Source organism: Hemibagrus wyckioides, linkage group LG06 (genome assembly GCF_019097595.1).
Source record: "Hemibagrus wyckioides isolate EC202008001 linkage group LG06, SWU_Hwy_1.0, whole genome shotgun sequence".
Classification (NCBI taxonomy): Eukaryota; Metazoa; Chordata; class Actinopteri; order Siluriformes; family Bagridae; genus Hemibagrus; species Hemibagrus wyckioides.
In genome coordinates, this window is record NC_080715.1 from 7942073 (window position 1) to 7957751 (window position 15679).

Sequence of the window (15679 nt, forward strand, 5' to 3'; positions counted from 1 at the left end):
GCAAAATATAACTAACTGAGGACCTTTTTTTTGGGGGGGGGCAAGTAGTAATAAAATAAATCATCATCTTAAGGCACAAATCTGGAATCTACTAAATTGTTTCACACACACACACACACACACACACACATGCACAGAATAAAGTGTGTACGCTAAAATAACACTGAAAATCAGAAGTCCTGCTCCTAAAAAATAACAGAACAATGGGCTACAGTATAAAAAATACATCTGTGCAATATTGAAGTCCTCATTATTAATCACAATTATTTACCAAGTATTTAAAATGATCACAAAACTCTTTATTTACATCTGAATATATCTTTGAATCAGAATTAAATCTGCTCACCAGTCTCATTTATTGTGATGTGTAAAATACTAAATATGTCAATGTAAGAAAAATAAATAAATTATGAAAATAAGTAATTAAGACGCAGTAAACGGCGCACTTCTTGTTTTTCTAAACCTGTATTAATGACCCTTTGTGACAGAATGAATCTAAATTCAGTAAAATGGACCTCAGGCACACAAACACGACCCCTTTGATGAAGTGATGAAGTGTTTGTTAGATCAGGAACGAACTCTCCAGTACTGAGCAGGACCAGGAATCACTGCTCCGGTGTGTGCATCTGAGCTGCACTGTGTTTCATAGCCACTAGGAGGCAGTGAAGGAACAGCAGCTTGTGAGAGAGAGTGAAGAGTCTCTGGGCCCAGCGCCCAACACCACAACACACACTCAGAGCTCAGTGCTCATCCTGAACCACTCTAATGACCCACTCAAGAGAGCTTTATTAGTGTTTGTTTTTGTGTGGTAGAGTAAGCAGCGTTTCACCGATTCAGACCTAATTAGATCATTTATACCAGTGTTTTTTCCCGCAGAATAACGCAAACGCATACTTGTAGAATTAACCTTTACTGAAGACGAAATGAAAATACATGACAGCACCGGCGACCGCTTTAAGACTTTTACACTGGTAATGAAATGTTTACCCAAGTATTAATTCTTACATTATATTTTAGCCGAGCAAAATATCAAACATCACAATGCATTATTTATTTTGTCCATTTAACCAAATAAACTATGTTTAGTGGAAACACTGCTTCAATGAGATCTTATGACAGATTTAAGTAAACTGTGTTTAACAGAACGGAGATGAACGCTAACTAAATCCTCATCCTGGGAGTCAATGGAGTTTTCCAAATATAGGTGTGATGGTCAGGTCTTCACAAACCTTTGGTCATAAAGTGCATCTCAGTGTTTACTGGAGAGTTCACTCTGTTGCTGTCCCACCTGGACACACAGCTTCTCTATATGAAGATTATGAGATCACAGAAAGACGCAGAATCTTCTATCCAACTGCTAATTATTGAAACAGTAATGAACAGGACTGATGTCGCATATTAGAGCTGCATTAGCACAGATGCCTAATCCATAACAGTATTCTACAACTTGAACAGCTTGTTGTGCTGTCTTTGTAATGTGGAAATATTCTACACAGACAGACAGACAGACAGACAGACAGACAGACAGACAGATAGATAGATAGATAGATAGATAGATAGATAGATAGACAGACAGACAGACAGACAGACAGACAGACAGAGACAGATAGATAGACAGATAGATAGACAGACAGACAGACAGACAGACAGACAGACAGACAGACAGATAGATAGATAGATAGATAGATAGATAGATAGATAGATAGATAGATAGATAGATAGATAGATAGATAGATAGATAGATAGGCAGACTGAGATAGATAGATAGATAGATAGATAGATAGATAGATAGATAGATAGATAGATAGATAGGCAGACTGACAGACAGACAGACAGACAGATAGAGAGAGAGAGACAGACAGACAGACAGACAGACAGACAGACAGATAGATAGATAGATGGATATACAGACAGACAGACAGATAGAGAGAGAGAGAGAGAGAGAGACAGACAGACAGACAGACAGACAGACAGACAGACAGACAGATAGATAGATAGATAGATAGATAGATAGATAGATAGATAGATAGATGAAAGTAGACACTATTTGTAGTATTACTTATTATAATAGATAGATCTAAATAAAAAAAATGAAAATGCCACAATTAAATTGTTCCTTTAGTTTTGGCCCTGGTGCGATACACCTGATGTTAAAGGCAGTAGTGCACCAAGAACCAATAACCTAGTTCCTCTGTGAACTCGAAATTGGAAATACAGACTGTTATTAGTTGTTTATTTTAAATGAACTATCATTTATCTAAACACCGCCTCACACACATACGCTCATGAAAGCTTTCCTTCGTTGCAGAATATTTATAGAATGTAGGTTAACAAACCACACCAGGCTGGAATGGTCAGGGAATAAAAAACGGAAAGAGGCATGGAGGCTAATCACCCCTTAGCCTGAAACGTATTTTACGCCAACTCAATGTGCTAATTCCATTTAAGTCGCAAGGATTGCTAATACCATTAGCATGGGCGGGATTTCCAGCAAACGAAGCTGGGCTGAACAGCACCGTCACGTGCCAGTGAGCTCACCGGATTATTAGAGCTGCTGTAGCGTTTCAGGTGCTTGATGAACTCTGACCTGGAAGTGTTTGCTACAGCTGTGAGCGCCATGCTGTTGTTGTTCAGCCTGAAACACAGAATGGGGTAATCTCAGGGTTATCATGTCAGCTCTATATAATGTGTGTGTGTGTGTGTGTGTGTGTGTGTGAATCCTTCATTAGATACCTGGGACACTTTATATGCTTATATATTTGGCGATTATCTGTATTAGCTGTCTTTGTGTCTACATTTTCCTTAAAAAAATCTCACTGTCCGTGTTGTCTGTACCAGAACTCCCTAGACTAAAAAACTATCGCATTTACACTTTGACATGAGGTGACAGGAAGTGTCCTGTATGTGTGAACATTCCTATGAATATCTGTCTGACCAGGAACATGGCTAAGGATCACAATATAATACTCCAAGATATAAACTCCATATACAGATTGAAGCGAGACCATGGTCTGCAGTTTTTTTTCAGGGCAGATGAGCTTGTGGACATCTGCTCCAGTTTTAAGCCTTCTACATCACTTCCTTTAATCAGACCTTTTATGGCCTGATTAGCCTGCTTTAGCCTAAGATGTCTGAGCCACAGTCCAGGTCCAACCTTAGAGCTTCAGGGATTAGTCAGCTTTTTCAGGTAGGGCTGGGTTCAGCTCTATTTGTAACGTGTGAAAACACACACACACACTTACACAAACAAACAGAGCAGACTGTTAGCCTACTGAGCTACAAACCCACTGACCCAGGGTCAGAGCTTTTCAGTCACACTGTAAAGTCGCTCTATTGGTGTTAATGTTTAAGTTGATAATTACTTATAAGCTTTATTTGCCAATGACCGATCTGTCCTTCCTTACTTTTATTGTCTAATAAATATCTGGTTAATTATGATTGAATAGAAAAATTATGACTGATCGGTCTGGACTGACCTCAACTGTTACTGACCTATCAGCATTATTGACTGATGAATCCTCAAAAATAAAGGATGAATTACCAAAATTAACTGACCAAACCTACTTGATCAATCCTGACCAATCCCAACTCAGTAAAACTGACTGACCAATCCTGCCTCACCGATACTGACTGACCAGTGTTGATTTAGCAATCCTGACTGATTTTTACTAATATCCCAGTCCTGACTAAAAACCAATGTCCAAGCCCAAGTGGTTGAACCTGACCGACTAAATCTAACTGAAAAAATCCTGCCAATAGAGACTAATTAACACTGAGTGAACTCATTAAACCTACCAGACCAATACTGACTAATCCTTAGTGCCTGATATTGTATGACTGACCAAATTTGACTGACTGATCCTGACAGTCCAGTATTGAGTTAAAAATACTGACTGAACACTTATGGCTGAATATTCGTGACAGACCAATGAACGGCTCTAACAGACCGATACTGCCTGATACTGAATGACCAATCCTGAGTAATTTTGACTTCACTGACCAAGTCCATATATTAAACATGCCTGCCTCTGTTTCTGCATTGACTCTGCACTGACTCTTCCACAATCTGAGCTTTTACCTGACAATAAAGCCATGGAGCTTCATGCAGCTCAGAGAATGTATTGTGCTGTGTTTAAAGCCCAGACCTGGTGAATGGTGCGAGGCCTTTAGGAGCCACAGAGCACAAGCAGGGGATGGACGTGATGGTCAAGCTGAGATAAAGGCCTCTGCGGACCTGCCAGTCAGCATCTTCTTCTCAGAAAGAAAGAGAGGAAAAAGAAAGAATTCGGAGAGAAATGCAAGGTAGTACAAGGTAACAGTAAGCTTCTTAATTCTCAGCACTCACCAACGTCACTCAAGTGCTCCTCCAGCTCACTCCTGTGTTAACACAAGGCATTGATACTCAGTGTGTGCAAATGGTGTGTGTGTATCAGCTGTGTGTCCATTGGATGGCCCTGCGCCATGCTAGCTTTAACTAACAACAGAATAAATAAAGAAAAGTAGATATAAACGAATACTCACTGGGTGTGATCTGATTTTTCAGTGCTGCTGGGTATAAAGGACAACTCACAGTCTTCAGGTCTTTATAGTCATCATCATTATCATCAGAGAGAGAGAGAGAGAGAGAGAGAGAGAGAGAGAAATAAAAAGAGAAAGGTGATATAGTGCAATAATACATCCATCTTTATTACCCAGAGTTATTCCAGTTTAGTTATTTGCCTCATAAGACGTTAGTAAAGACGTCTTCTGCTAATCTAACAACACCAGGAGGCTAGGAGCAGAGAGGTAGTTGTGGTGTTGTGTATACCTGCTCAAGTGTGCTTGAGATTGGCTACAGGGATATAAAGGATTGAGGATTAAGGAAAACAGTCCTAGTCATCCAGAAAAATGGACAATTGTGCTAAATTTAAGAGAACAATAGAGTGTACCTGAGCTGAGCGAGTGCAGTGATGAGGGCGAGTTCATGTCTCTGTGTGGGCGGGATCCAGTTCAGTCTTTCTGCCACAGCTAGAGCTTGACCACCAAAACCCACCATCACACAAAACCCGAACTGCTGCAGCACACCCATCGAGCTCAAGCTGCACACATCGACTGGCTGTCTGTGACCTACACACACACACACACACACACACATTTTGTGCCTCAGAGCAGCCTGGCATCACTCCGTCCCAAAAGTCTTACCTCCCAAAGAAAGAATCAGAATGAGTGTTGATGTTAATATCTCTCCTGAACGTAAGAGTTTTAATAAAGCAGTAGCAGGAAAGAGGTGGTGAGAAGACCAAAACAGGAAAGGAAAGCACATGAGAACCAAATCGACATGCTCAGAGATGGGGAAACCGTGATGAATTACAAGACTAATACAACACAAAGCAGAGATCAAAACCAGCCCCTTCATAAATAATGCCCATGCTGGAATCTGCTCCAAGCGAATGAATCAAAGAAGGCCTCCGGGGCATCCAAGATGGCTTCGATATGTGTGTGGCAACATTAAAAACCCTGAGAAGAAAGGAACTGAAAGCATTTCTAATTCTAACAGTAAAACTGACAAGTCGTCCATCAAGTGTCAATACCCGAGCTGAGTCAGGGCATGCCAGAGTGTGTGTGTGTGTGTGTGTGTGTGTGTGTGTGTGTGTCTTTGGTGCAGATCCACCGGCCCATTTCTCGCCTCAGCCCGCTGGCTACGATGTCCCAATCCCTTCGGCCCTGGCCATGCCTGACCCTTTTCTGTTCTTCCTTCCTGTCTCCCTGCTCATGAATTATTCAGTAGCTCTCCCCAAATCCTGGCAGTTGGCCTTATTCACATGCGTAAATATTGCTTAATTAGAAACGAACAAGCCCTCCATCAGCCCCTGTGAATGAGCATGATCCCCCCCCATTGTTCAGTTTTCATTCAAAATAATAAAAAAAAAGAAAAGAAAAAAGGTGAGACATTTTAAGACCTTCCTCTTTTGTGGTTTCTGGAATCCGTGTGATGAGTATGACAGCTTTACATACCGCCTTCTTTCTTCTCAACTCTGTACGATCGTGTTGCTACAACATGAATGCTCCTCCTGAAATACCGAGACTAGCAGGAAAAACCCGCGAGTGTGTGCCAATCTCAATTAGTGCTAACAAAAGAACATGCCGCACCCGCTCCTTATCGTATCCCACCTCCCTCTGGTCAACTGCGATGAGTTACACCACCATATGGCCCACATCTTCAGACTGAAGAGTTAATAATGGGATATGCTCTCCAACAATCAGAGGGTCAGCACTGGGTTAATCATCTCACTCCTCAGCCAAGCAGGTCTGAGAAATGTCCGGAGAGCTGGAGAAGAATAAACAAGGATGCTGCGATGCGTTTTATTCATATTTTATACAATACTGATATCATAAATGAATACTGAGACTCGTCTATAATGAAATTTCCCAATTTAATAACAGCTGCAACAAACTTGCTATTATTTTATATAATTGATGCATCAGTTTAAAAGATAACTGAAATCAACAGCGACAACAAAACAACTCAAATAGATTATAACTGATAAGAAATAAGCTATTAGTGAAGACAAGCGAGAAACAGAGTATAAAAAATAATGCAAAGTGATTTACTCTGATACCTAAATTAGTCCTTTACATCATCATCATCATCATCTTCAAATTATTAGCAATCATTTTATCAGATTCTTATTCTGAGTTGATCATGTTGATCGGAGGTTACTAAATCATCCTAGCAGATCCAGTGGTATTGTCTGATACTGAAACACCCTGAAGCTTCATGAATAAAAATCACATGGTAATGTCTCATATCGTAGCAGATTCAGCGGTATCTTGTAATATCAAATCATTACTTTGACTTGGAATTTTATCATAGATCTGATTATGAATCACATTGTATCTTATTACATCACAGCAAATACGATGGCATCACCAAATATAGAAAACGCTGAAAAACTATTATAGCAGATTCAGTGGAATCATCAAACACTGATCAATCGCTGCTTTACAAGTCTAGTCAAGACAAGACAAGACAAGACAAGACAAGACAAGTCAAGACAAGACAAGACAAGTCAAGTCAAGAGAAGACAAGATAAGATAAGATAAGACAAGTCAAGTCAAGAGAAGTCAAGTCAAGACAAGTCAAGTCAAGTCAAGACAAGACAAGACAAGTCAAGTAAAGACAAGACAAGACAAGACAAGTAAAGACAAGTCAAGACAAGTCAAGTCAAGACAAGTCAAGACAAGAGAAGACAAGATAAGATAAGATAAGTCAAGACAAGTCAAGTCAAGAGAAGTCAAGTCAAGTAAAGACAAGTCAAGACAAGTCAAGTCAAGTCAAGACAAGACAAGACAAGACAAGACAAGAGAAGTAAAGACAAGTCAAGTAAAGACAAGTCAAGTCAAGTCAAGTCAAGACAAGACAAGATAAGATAAGTCAAGTCAAGAGAAGTCAAGTCAAGAGAAGTCAAGACAAGTCAAGTCAAGTCAAGACAAGACAAGACAAGACAAGACAAGACAAGTCAAGTAAAGACAAGTCAAGACAAGTCAAGTAAAGACAAGACAAGACAAGTCAAGTCAAGACAAGTCAAGACAAACCAATACAAGACAAGACAATTCAAGACAAGTCAAGTCAAGTAAAGACAAGAGAAGACAAGATAAGATAAGTCAAGACAAGTCAAGTCAAGTAAAGACAAGTCAAGTAAAGACAAGTCAAGTCAAGTAAAGACAAGTCAAGACAAGACAAGTCAAGAGAAGACAAGATAAGATAAGATAAGATAAGTCAAGACAAGTCAAGTCAAGAGAAGTCAAGACAAGTCAAGTAAAGACAAGTCAAGACAAGTCAAGACAAACCAATACAAGACAAGACAATTCAAGACAAGACAAGTCAAGTCAAGTCAAGTCAAGAAAAGTTAAGACAAGTCAAGTCAAGTCTAGACAAGTCAAGACAAACCAATACAAGACAAGACAATTCAAGACAAGACAAGTCAAGACAAACCAATACAAGACAAGACAATTCAAGACAAGACAAGTCAAATCTAGACAAGTCAAGTCAAGTTAAGACAAGTCAAGTCAAGACAAGATAAGCTAAGATAGAACTTTATTAATTATTAATTCTTTTGCCAGAAACTGCTTCAGAGAGCCCAAGAGAAATAAATATAATATGAAATATGCTATATATACAAAATGTACAACAAAGGTGCGTGAGAATTAATATAATATTGCACATGATATGATATTAATACCAGTTAGGAGTCATTTTATATTGCATTGCCTTAGACTGTTGTCTAATGAGTTTTGGAATGTTTTGAATCGGTGAAGCCATATTCTATACACAACAATCAGCTAAGACATTTAATCCACCTGCCTAATATTGTGTATGTTCTGTACCAGCAGAACCACTCTGAATCATCGAGGCAAGCACTCCACGAGACCCCTGAAGGTGTGCTGTAGTATCTAGCAATATGACATTCACAGCAGTTCATAGAACAGAGAAGTTCTATAAGCTGAGAGGTGGAGCCTCCATGGATCAGACCCGCAGATGCTCGATCAGATTGAGATGTGAATTTGAAAGCCAAATCAACACCTTGAATTCTCTGTCATGATCCTTGAACCAGTGGTCAGCATTGATGGGCGCTGACCGGTCTGACACCATGAAGACTTGGAGAAGCTTGTCAGCCATCTAGACATCACAATTTAGCCCTTGTCGAAGTCTTACAGATCCTTACACCTGCCTATTTTTCCTGCTTCCAATACATCAACTTTGAAAGCTGACTGTTTACCTGCTGCACAATGCTTAAATCCCAACCGTTGACACGGTTCATGTCACCTATCAGTGGTTTTAATATTATGGCTGGTACATTGATTCGAATCAGTCTATGCATGACATTTAACAAGTCAAGAATCAACGATTATATAGATATGTGAATTGAATTTTTTTCAAAGACTGATGGACTCCAGTATTGATTATCATCCCCCTTGTGGTCTTTAAATCTCTGAAAAAATATCTATAACAGAAATAAACAGTGACAGCACACTGAGTTTTATTACGGTGAACATAAAGCGTGCACATCGTTATGATTTTCATCTTTCTTTTCCTTCTCCTTTGTCTTCATGGAAGATTCAACCTCTACTCAAAATCTATTTCGTAGTTACAGTCATTTATGAAAGAGATGTGCAGTGGGGTTTTGTTTTTATGAACTTTACTGGATCTTCCTTCCTTTCTTCTTTCCACAGTCAAGAAGACGGTATTTAATCTAGTACTTTTACGAAACGAAACGATCTTTCGTCTCTTCACTACTTTTAGCTAGTTGTAAAAGCAGGGTTTCTTTCACTTCTTAAATGCACAGTTCTGGGAAATTGGACAACGTTTCCAATACGCAAAATACAATGCAACTGGCTCACCTTTACAGGTACTCGGCCCTGCACCAACTGTGAGCTAGTGGCATCGCTTCTCCTCTCCTTCTCTCCTCCTTTCAAGCACCAGATCAAGGCTTGGCTACATCTCTGAACTGTACAGGGGTTGGTAATTACAGCCGGTCATCAGATGGGCACCCCCCCTTCCTTGGTGTTTCATCGATTTAAGCCCATGACACCAGGCTCGACAGCAGATCCAGTGTCCTGGATCTACCCCTGCTGACCACCACCCAACTCTATGTCATAGCTCGTCCTTCAACAGGTTGGCTCTGCCACCGCACCACCCATGTATCCGGATCCACTGAGATGCAAACATTTATTAGAAGTTGTTTTCATTGTGCACGTTTGATTCAATTCAGTGTTTGTGCTGTTGTTGTTGTTGGAAGTGTTCTAGTTGGGATTTTTCCTTGTTGGTGTTCATGGTGCTGCTGGTGTTATTGGTTTTAGTGGTATTGGTGCTGTTCTTGTTGGGATTTTCCTTCTTGGTGTTGGTGGTGTTTGTGGTGTTTTTATTGGGATCTGTCCTTGTTGGTGTTGTTCCGTTGTTTGTATTTTTTGTGGATTATTGTTATCATCTCTACACTATATATAATGTGATGCACTTTTAACAATAGACACTATCCTGAAGTGGGCGGATGGATGGATGGATGGATAATTTGTCTAGCTTTTATACCTACTCAACATGGCCATAGATCTTTTTTAATTGTCTTTTTTATTATTTATTTATGTTATCGATCACAATTCAGATATTCTTTTTATGTTGTTGGTCTCTCTCACCAGAAAGTCCCTTCTTCTACTCTGGTCCACCTCAAAAGTACCTTCTATGACCATGTGGTTCACTCAAATTTCATTTCTCTTTAACTTATCTTCTTAAACATAGACTTAGAAAATCTGGTCACCTTTTTGTACTTAAAGTCCTTGAATCTCTATCCACCCCTACAATATGATACTGTGTGAATGCTTATGCGTTACAGCTTTTTTTTCACTTGTGCTGACCTGAACAAAACAGAAAATATTAAAAATAAATAAATAAATCTCATTCGGATAAAGGGACTTAATTCTATCATGAAGCTACAGCTCAAGCTTTTGCTATTAGCACGCTTTTCTGAGATGCAAGCCCAGCTGTGTGTGTGTGTGTGTGTGTGTGTGTAATCCCCTGACACAAGCCAAATCCGCTTGTCTGTCATAGTAAGCCCAAGAGAGATTGCACAGGCAACACAATGGACCAGACGCATCGGTGCAAACGTCGCAAAAAACACCTGACACACAAGGACACACTCACAAACACACACACCGAAAGAGTCCTCATTCTCAAACAGCCAACAATCGGCCTGGCCAAAAAGCCTGAAAGCACGAACACGTACAATGGAGAGCGGAAGAGAAGGACAGACGAGTGTTCCGTCCTCTCGCGGGACCCGCTTGTCTTTCATGGGACCTGTTAAAAAGCATCACTGGTGCTGGAGAGACAGAACACACACCAGGACTAAACACCCACGTATAAACACACACACACACACTCCTCAATCACTCCCAAAACAAGCCCTAATTAAACAGCACATCACAGAGGGGCAGACGATTTGCTATTGTGATACAAAAACAGACTGAGATATGCAAAAGAAAGACAGATAGATAGATAGGTAGATAGATAGATAGATAGATAGATAGATAGATAGATAGATAGATAGATAGATAGATAGATAGATAGATAGATAGATAGACAGATAGACAGATAGCTAGCTAGCTAGATAGATATGTACATAAAGAGAGAGAGAGAGAGAGAGAGAGACAGTAGAGACTGAGATATGCAAAAGAAAGAGAAATAGATAGATAGATAGATAGATAGATAGATAGATAGATAGATAGATAGATAGATAGATAGATAGATAGATAGATAGATAGATAGATAGATAGAGTACAGACTGAGTAACAGATGGACGGTTTATGTATATGTATACATATAAACATGCACATACTGGCAGGAGAAGAAACATATGGATACACCAGAGAGACATCCAGCCAAACATATTGAGAGAGAGAGAGAGATAGAAAAAAGAAACAGATAGCGATACCGGGAAACACAGGCAAAGAGAAACAGACGGAGAGAGAGAGAGATGGTGGGACAAATGCCAAAAGAGAGTAGAGAAACTGACACACGGGCATACTGACTAGCCTCCTTAATATTATTATTATTAGTAGTAGTAGTAGTTATTGTTGGTGGAGTTCTAGTTGGGATTTTTCCTTGTCGGTGGTGGTGGTGGTGTTTGTGTTGTTGTTGTTGGTGGTGGAGTTCTTGTTGGGATTTTTCCTTGTCGGTGGTGGTGGTGTTTGTGTTGTTGTTGTTGTTGGTGGAGTTCTAGTTGGGATTTTTCCTTGTCGGTGGTGGTGGTGGTGTTTGTGTTGTTGTTGTTGGTGGTGGAGTTCTTGTTGGGATTTTTCCTTGTCGGTGGTGGTGTTTGTGTTGTTGTTGTTGGTGGTGGAGTTCTAGTTGGGATTTTTCCTTGTCGGTGGTGGTGGTGGTGTTTGTGTTGTTGTTGGTGGTGGAGTTCTTGTTGGGATTTTTCCTTGTCGGTGGTGGTGGTGGTGTTTGTGTTGTTGTTGTTGGTGGTGGAGTTCTTGTTGGGATTTTTCCTTGTCGGTGGTGGTGGTGGTGTTTGTGTTGTTGTTGGTGGTGGAGTTCTTGTTGGGATTTTTCCTTGTCGGTGGTGGTGGTGGTGTTTGTGTTGTTGTTGTTGGTGGTGGAGTTCTTGTTGGGATTTTTCCTTGTCGGTGGTGGTGGTGGTGTTTGTGTTGTTGTTGGTGGTGGAGTTCTTGTTGGGATTTTTCCTTGTCGGTGGTGGTGGTGGTGTTTGTGTTGTTGTTGTCGGTGGTGGTGTTTGTGTTGTTGTTGTTGGTGGTGGAGTTCTAGTTGGGATTTTTCCTTGTCGGTGGTGGTGGTGGTGTTTGTGTTGTTGTTGGTGGTGGAGTTCTTGTTGGGATTTTTCCTTGTCGGTGGTGGTGGTGGTGTTTGTGATGTTGTTGTTGGTGGTGGAGTTCTTGTTGGGATTTTTCCTTGTCGGTGGTGGTGGAGGTGTTTGTGTTGTTGTTGGTGGTGGAGTTCTTGTTGGGATTTTTCCTTGTCGGTGGTGGTGGTGGTGTTTGTGTTGTTGTTGGTGGTGGAGTTCTTGTTGGGATTTTTCCTTGTCGGTGGTGGTGGTGGTGTTTGTGTTGTTGTTGTTGGTGGTGGAGTTCTTGTTGGGATTTTTCCTTGTCGGTGGTGGTGTTTGTGTTGTTGTTGTTGGTGGTGGAGTTCTTGTTGGGATTTTTCCTTGTCGGTGGTGGTGGTGTTTGTGTTGTTGTTGTTGGTGGTGGAGTTCTTGTTGGGATTTTTCCTTGTCGGTGGTGGTGGTGTTTGTGTTGTTGTTGTTGGTGGTGGAGTTCTTGTTGGGATTTTTCCTTGTCGGTGGTGGTGGTGTTTGTGTTGTTGTTGTTGGTGGTGGAGTTCTTGTTGGGATTTTTCCTTGTCGGTGGTGGTGGTGTTTGTGTTGTTGTTGTTGTTGGTGGAGTTCTAGTTGTGATTTTTCCTTGTCGGTGGTGGTGGTGGTGTTTGTGTTGTTGTTGTTGGTGGTGGAGTTCTTGTTGGGATTTTTCCTTGTTGGTGGTGGTGGTGGTGTTTGTGTTGTTGGTGGTGGAGTTCTTGTTGGGATTTTTCCTTGTCGGTGGTGGTGTTTGTGTTGTTGTTGTTGGTGGTGGAGTTCTTGTTGGGATTTTTCCTTGTCGGTGGTGGTGGTGGTGTTTGTGTTGTTGTTGTTGGTGGTGGAGTTCTTGTTGGGATTTTTCCTTGTCGGTGGTGGTGGTGGTGTTTGTGTTGTTGTTGTTGTTGGTGGAGTTCTAGTTGTGATTTTTCCTTGTCGGTGGTGGTGGTGGTGTTTGTGTTGTTGTTGTTGGTGGTGGAGTTCTTGTTGGGATTTTTCCTTGTTGGTGGTGGTGGTGGTGTTTGTGTTGTTGGTGGTGGAGTTCTTGTTGGGATTTTTCCTTGTCGGTGGTGGTGTTTGTGGTATTGGTGTTTGTGTTGTTGTTGCTGGTGGTGGAGTTCTTGTTGAGATTTTTCCTTGTTGGTGGTGGTGGTGGTGTTTGTGTTGTTGCTGTTGGTGGTGGAGTTCTTGTTGGGATTTTTCCTTGTTGGTGGTGGTGGTGGTGGTGTTTGTGTTGTTGTTGGTGGTGAAGTTCTTGCTGGGATTTTTCCTTGTCAGTGTTGGTGTTTGTGGTATTGGTGTTTGTGTTGTTGTTGCTGGTGGTGTTCTAGTTAGGATTTTTCCCTTTTGGTGTTGTTATTGGTGTTGGTGTTGGTGATGGTGTACTATTTGGGATTTTTCCTTCTCACTGTTGGTGTTACTGGTATTGGTGGTGGTTTTTGTGTTGGTATGATTGGTTGTGTTCTAATTTTTCCCTGTTGGTGTTGACGGTGTTGGTGTTGTTATTGGTGTTGGTAGTGTTTCTGTTGTTGGCAGTGTTTTTCTTGGGTTCTTTCCTTGTTGGTGTTGTTCCATTGCTATTATTTTCTGGGATTATTGTTATCATCTGTACACTATATTTTATGTGATGCATTGGTGATGAAGTTTTAAACATAGCTTTGCCATATAAAATGACACACACACATAGAAACACACACACACACACACACACACACACTTACCCAGGATGATGTGCAGTGCTGCAGTTACAGGATGTTTCACACCATGGACGGAGCACGCAACAACATTGGCTGAACCTACAGGGAAAAACATGAAAAACATGAAAAAAGTCTGTAATTCAATCAGTATGTAAGTCAGTAAGCCATTCAGTCAGTTGGCCCATAAGACAAAAAGTCTGTAAATCTGTGAGTAAGTGGGTTAGTTAGTAAGTCAGACGGTCAGTACGTCACACAGTAAATCACAATTTAAGTCAGTAAGTCAAAACATCAGACAATAAATAAGGGAGACAGTAAGTCAGTCAGACAGTAAGTCAGTAGGTAAGTAAATGAGAAGTAAATGAGGTAAGTCATCAGTAAGTCAGACTGTAAATCATTCAGTCAGTAGGTCAGACAGTAAGTCAGTAGGTAAATCAGTAGGTCAGCAGGTCAGTCAGTAGGTCAGCAGGTCAGTCAGTAATTCAGACAGTTATTCAGTCAGCAGGTCAGGAAATTCTGTTGGTCATTAAGTCAACAAGTCAGTCAGTAAGTCAGTCTGTAAGTCAGACAGTAAGTCTGTCAGTAAGTCAGTCAGTAAGTCAGTCTGTAAGTCAGTCAGTAAGTCTGTCAGTAAGTCAGTCAGTAAGTCAGTCTGTAAGTCAGACAGTAAGTCTGTCAGTAAGTCAGTCAGTAAGTCAGTCTGTAAGTCAGTCAGTAAGTCAGTCAGTAAGTCAGTCAGTAAGTCTGTCAGTAAGTCAGTCAGTAAGTCAGACAGTAAGTCAGACAGTAAGTCTGTCTGTAAGTCTGTCAGTATGTCTGTCAGTAAGTCAGACAGTAAGTCAGTCTGTAAGTCTGTCAGTACAATAGTCAGTAGACCAGTCAGTACATTTCTGTTTGTCTTTCTTCATTTATTTCATTAAAACAGATTTGCTCTACCTGCCTGAACACCGACTCAAAGCAGTGTGCACTGGGTGCTGTGCACTGATGAATTTTATAATGCTTGCCATATATTAGATCATTTACACCAATAAACAGACTAAAGTGTTTAGATGAGGGCGAGTGACACTGAGATTGATGTGTATAAATACTCGTTTGTACAGAGAAACATTAAAACCCTCGCGTCCACGTTTCCGTCGAGTGTTTTGGTGCCTGCTGCACCTGGCAATCAATTTTACTCAAACACACCATTTCCTCTCTTTTCTCCTCCTCAGAAACACACACACACACACACACACACACACACTACAAGAGGAGAGAGTTGTGGTTAATCATTAGATCACACACCGTCAGTACAAGGCATTAATTTAAGTTGCTATCAGCTCATGCCAGAGGAGGTTTGTATCTGTGTATGTGAGCGTGTGAGAACAGGTGTGTTTGAGAGAACAGGTGTGTGTGTGTGTGTGTGTGTGTGTGTGTCTGCTTTTGCATGGAGCCCATCAGGTGAAGAGACACTCGCTTTGGTTTGTTCAGGTTAACTGGTAGTGACATACTGTATACAGACCTAACAAAGACCTCACACACACACACGCACACAGTGAATCAAGTCTACCCACAATTGACACTTTAATTTTATTTTATTTTTTTAAAGGCAACACAAAATTGGTCACTTCTGCCTTATACAAAAATCCTTAGAAATAAAAA

General features: G+C 40.7%; 1 protein-coding gene across 4 annotated transcripts in view; it reads right to left on the minus strand.

Moving 5' to 3' along the window:
• Positions 1 to 15679, minus strand: part of cerkl (ceramide kinase-like) — a 180897-nt gene that overhangs the window by 98610 nt on the left and 66608 nt on the right. For 3 of the 4 annotated variants that reach the window (XM_058391387.1, XM_058391386.1, XM_058391384.1), the window contains exons 6-11: positions 14066 to 14140; positions 4929 to 5106; positions 4522 to 4581; positions 4346 to 4377; positions 4146 to 4251; positions 2539 to 2635 (exon numbers count right to left, since the gene is read on the minus strand). In XM_058391387.1, coding sequence (XP_058247370.1) covers positions 2539 to 2635; positions 4146 to 4251; positions 4346 to 4377; positions 4522 to 4581; positions 4929 to 5106; positions 14066 to 14140 — 548 coding nt within the window. The remainder of the gene's footprint in view (positions 1 to 2538; positions 2636 to 4145; positions 4252 to 4345; positions 4378 to 4521; positions 4582 to 4928; positions 5107 to 14065; positions 14141 to 15679) is intronic. The other variant, XM_058391388.1, reaches the window with a different exon arrangement.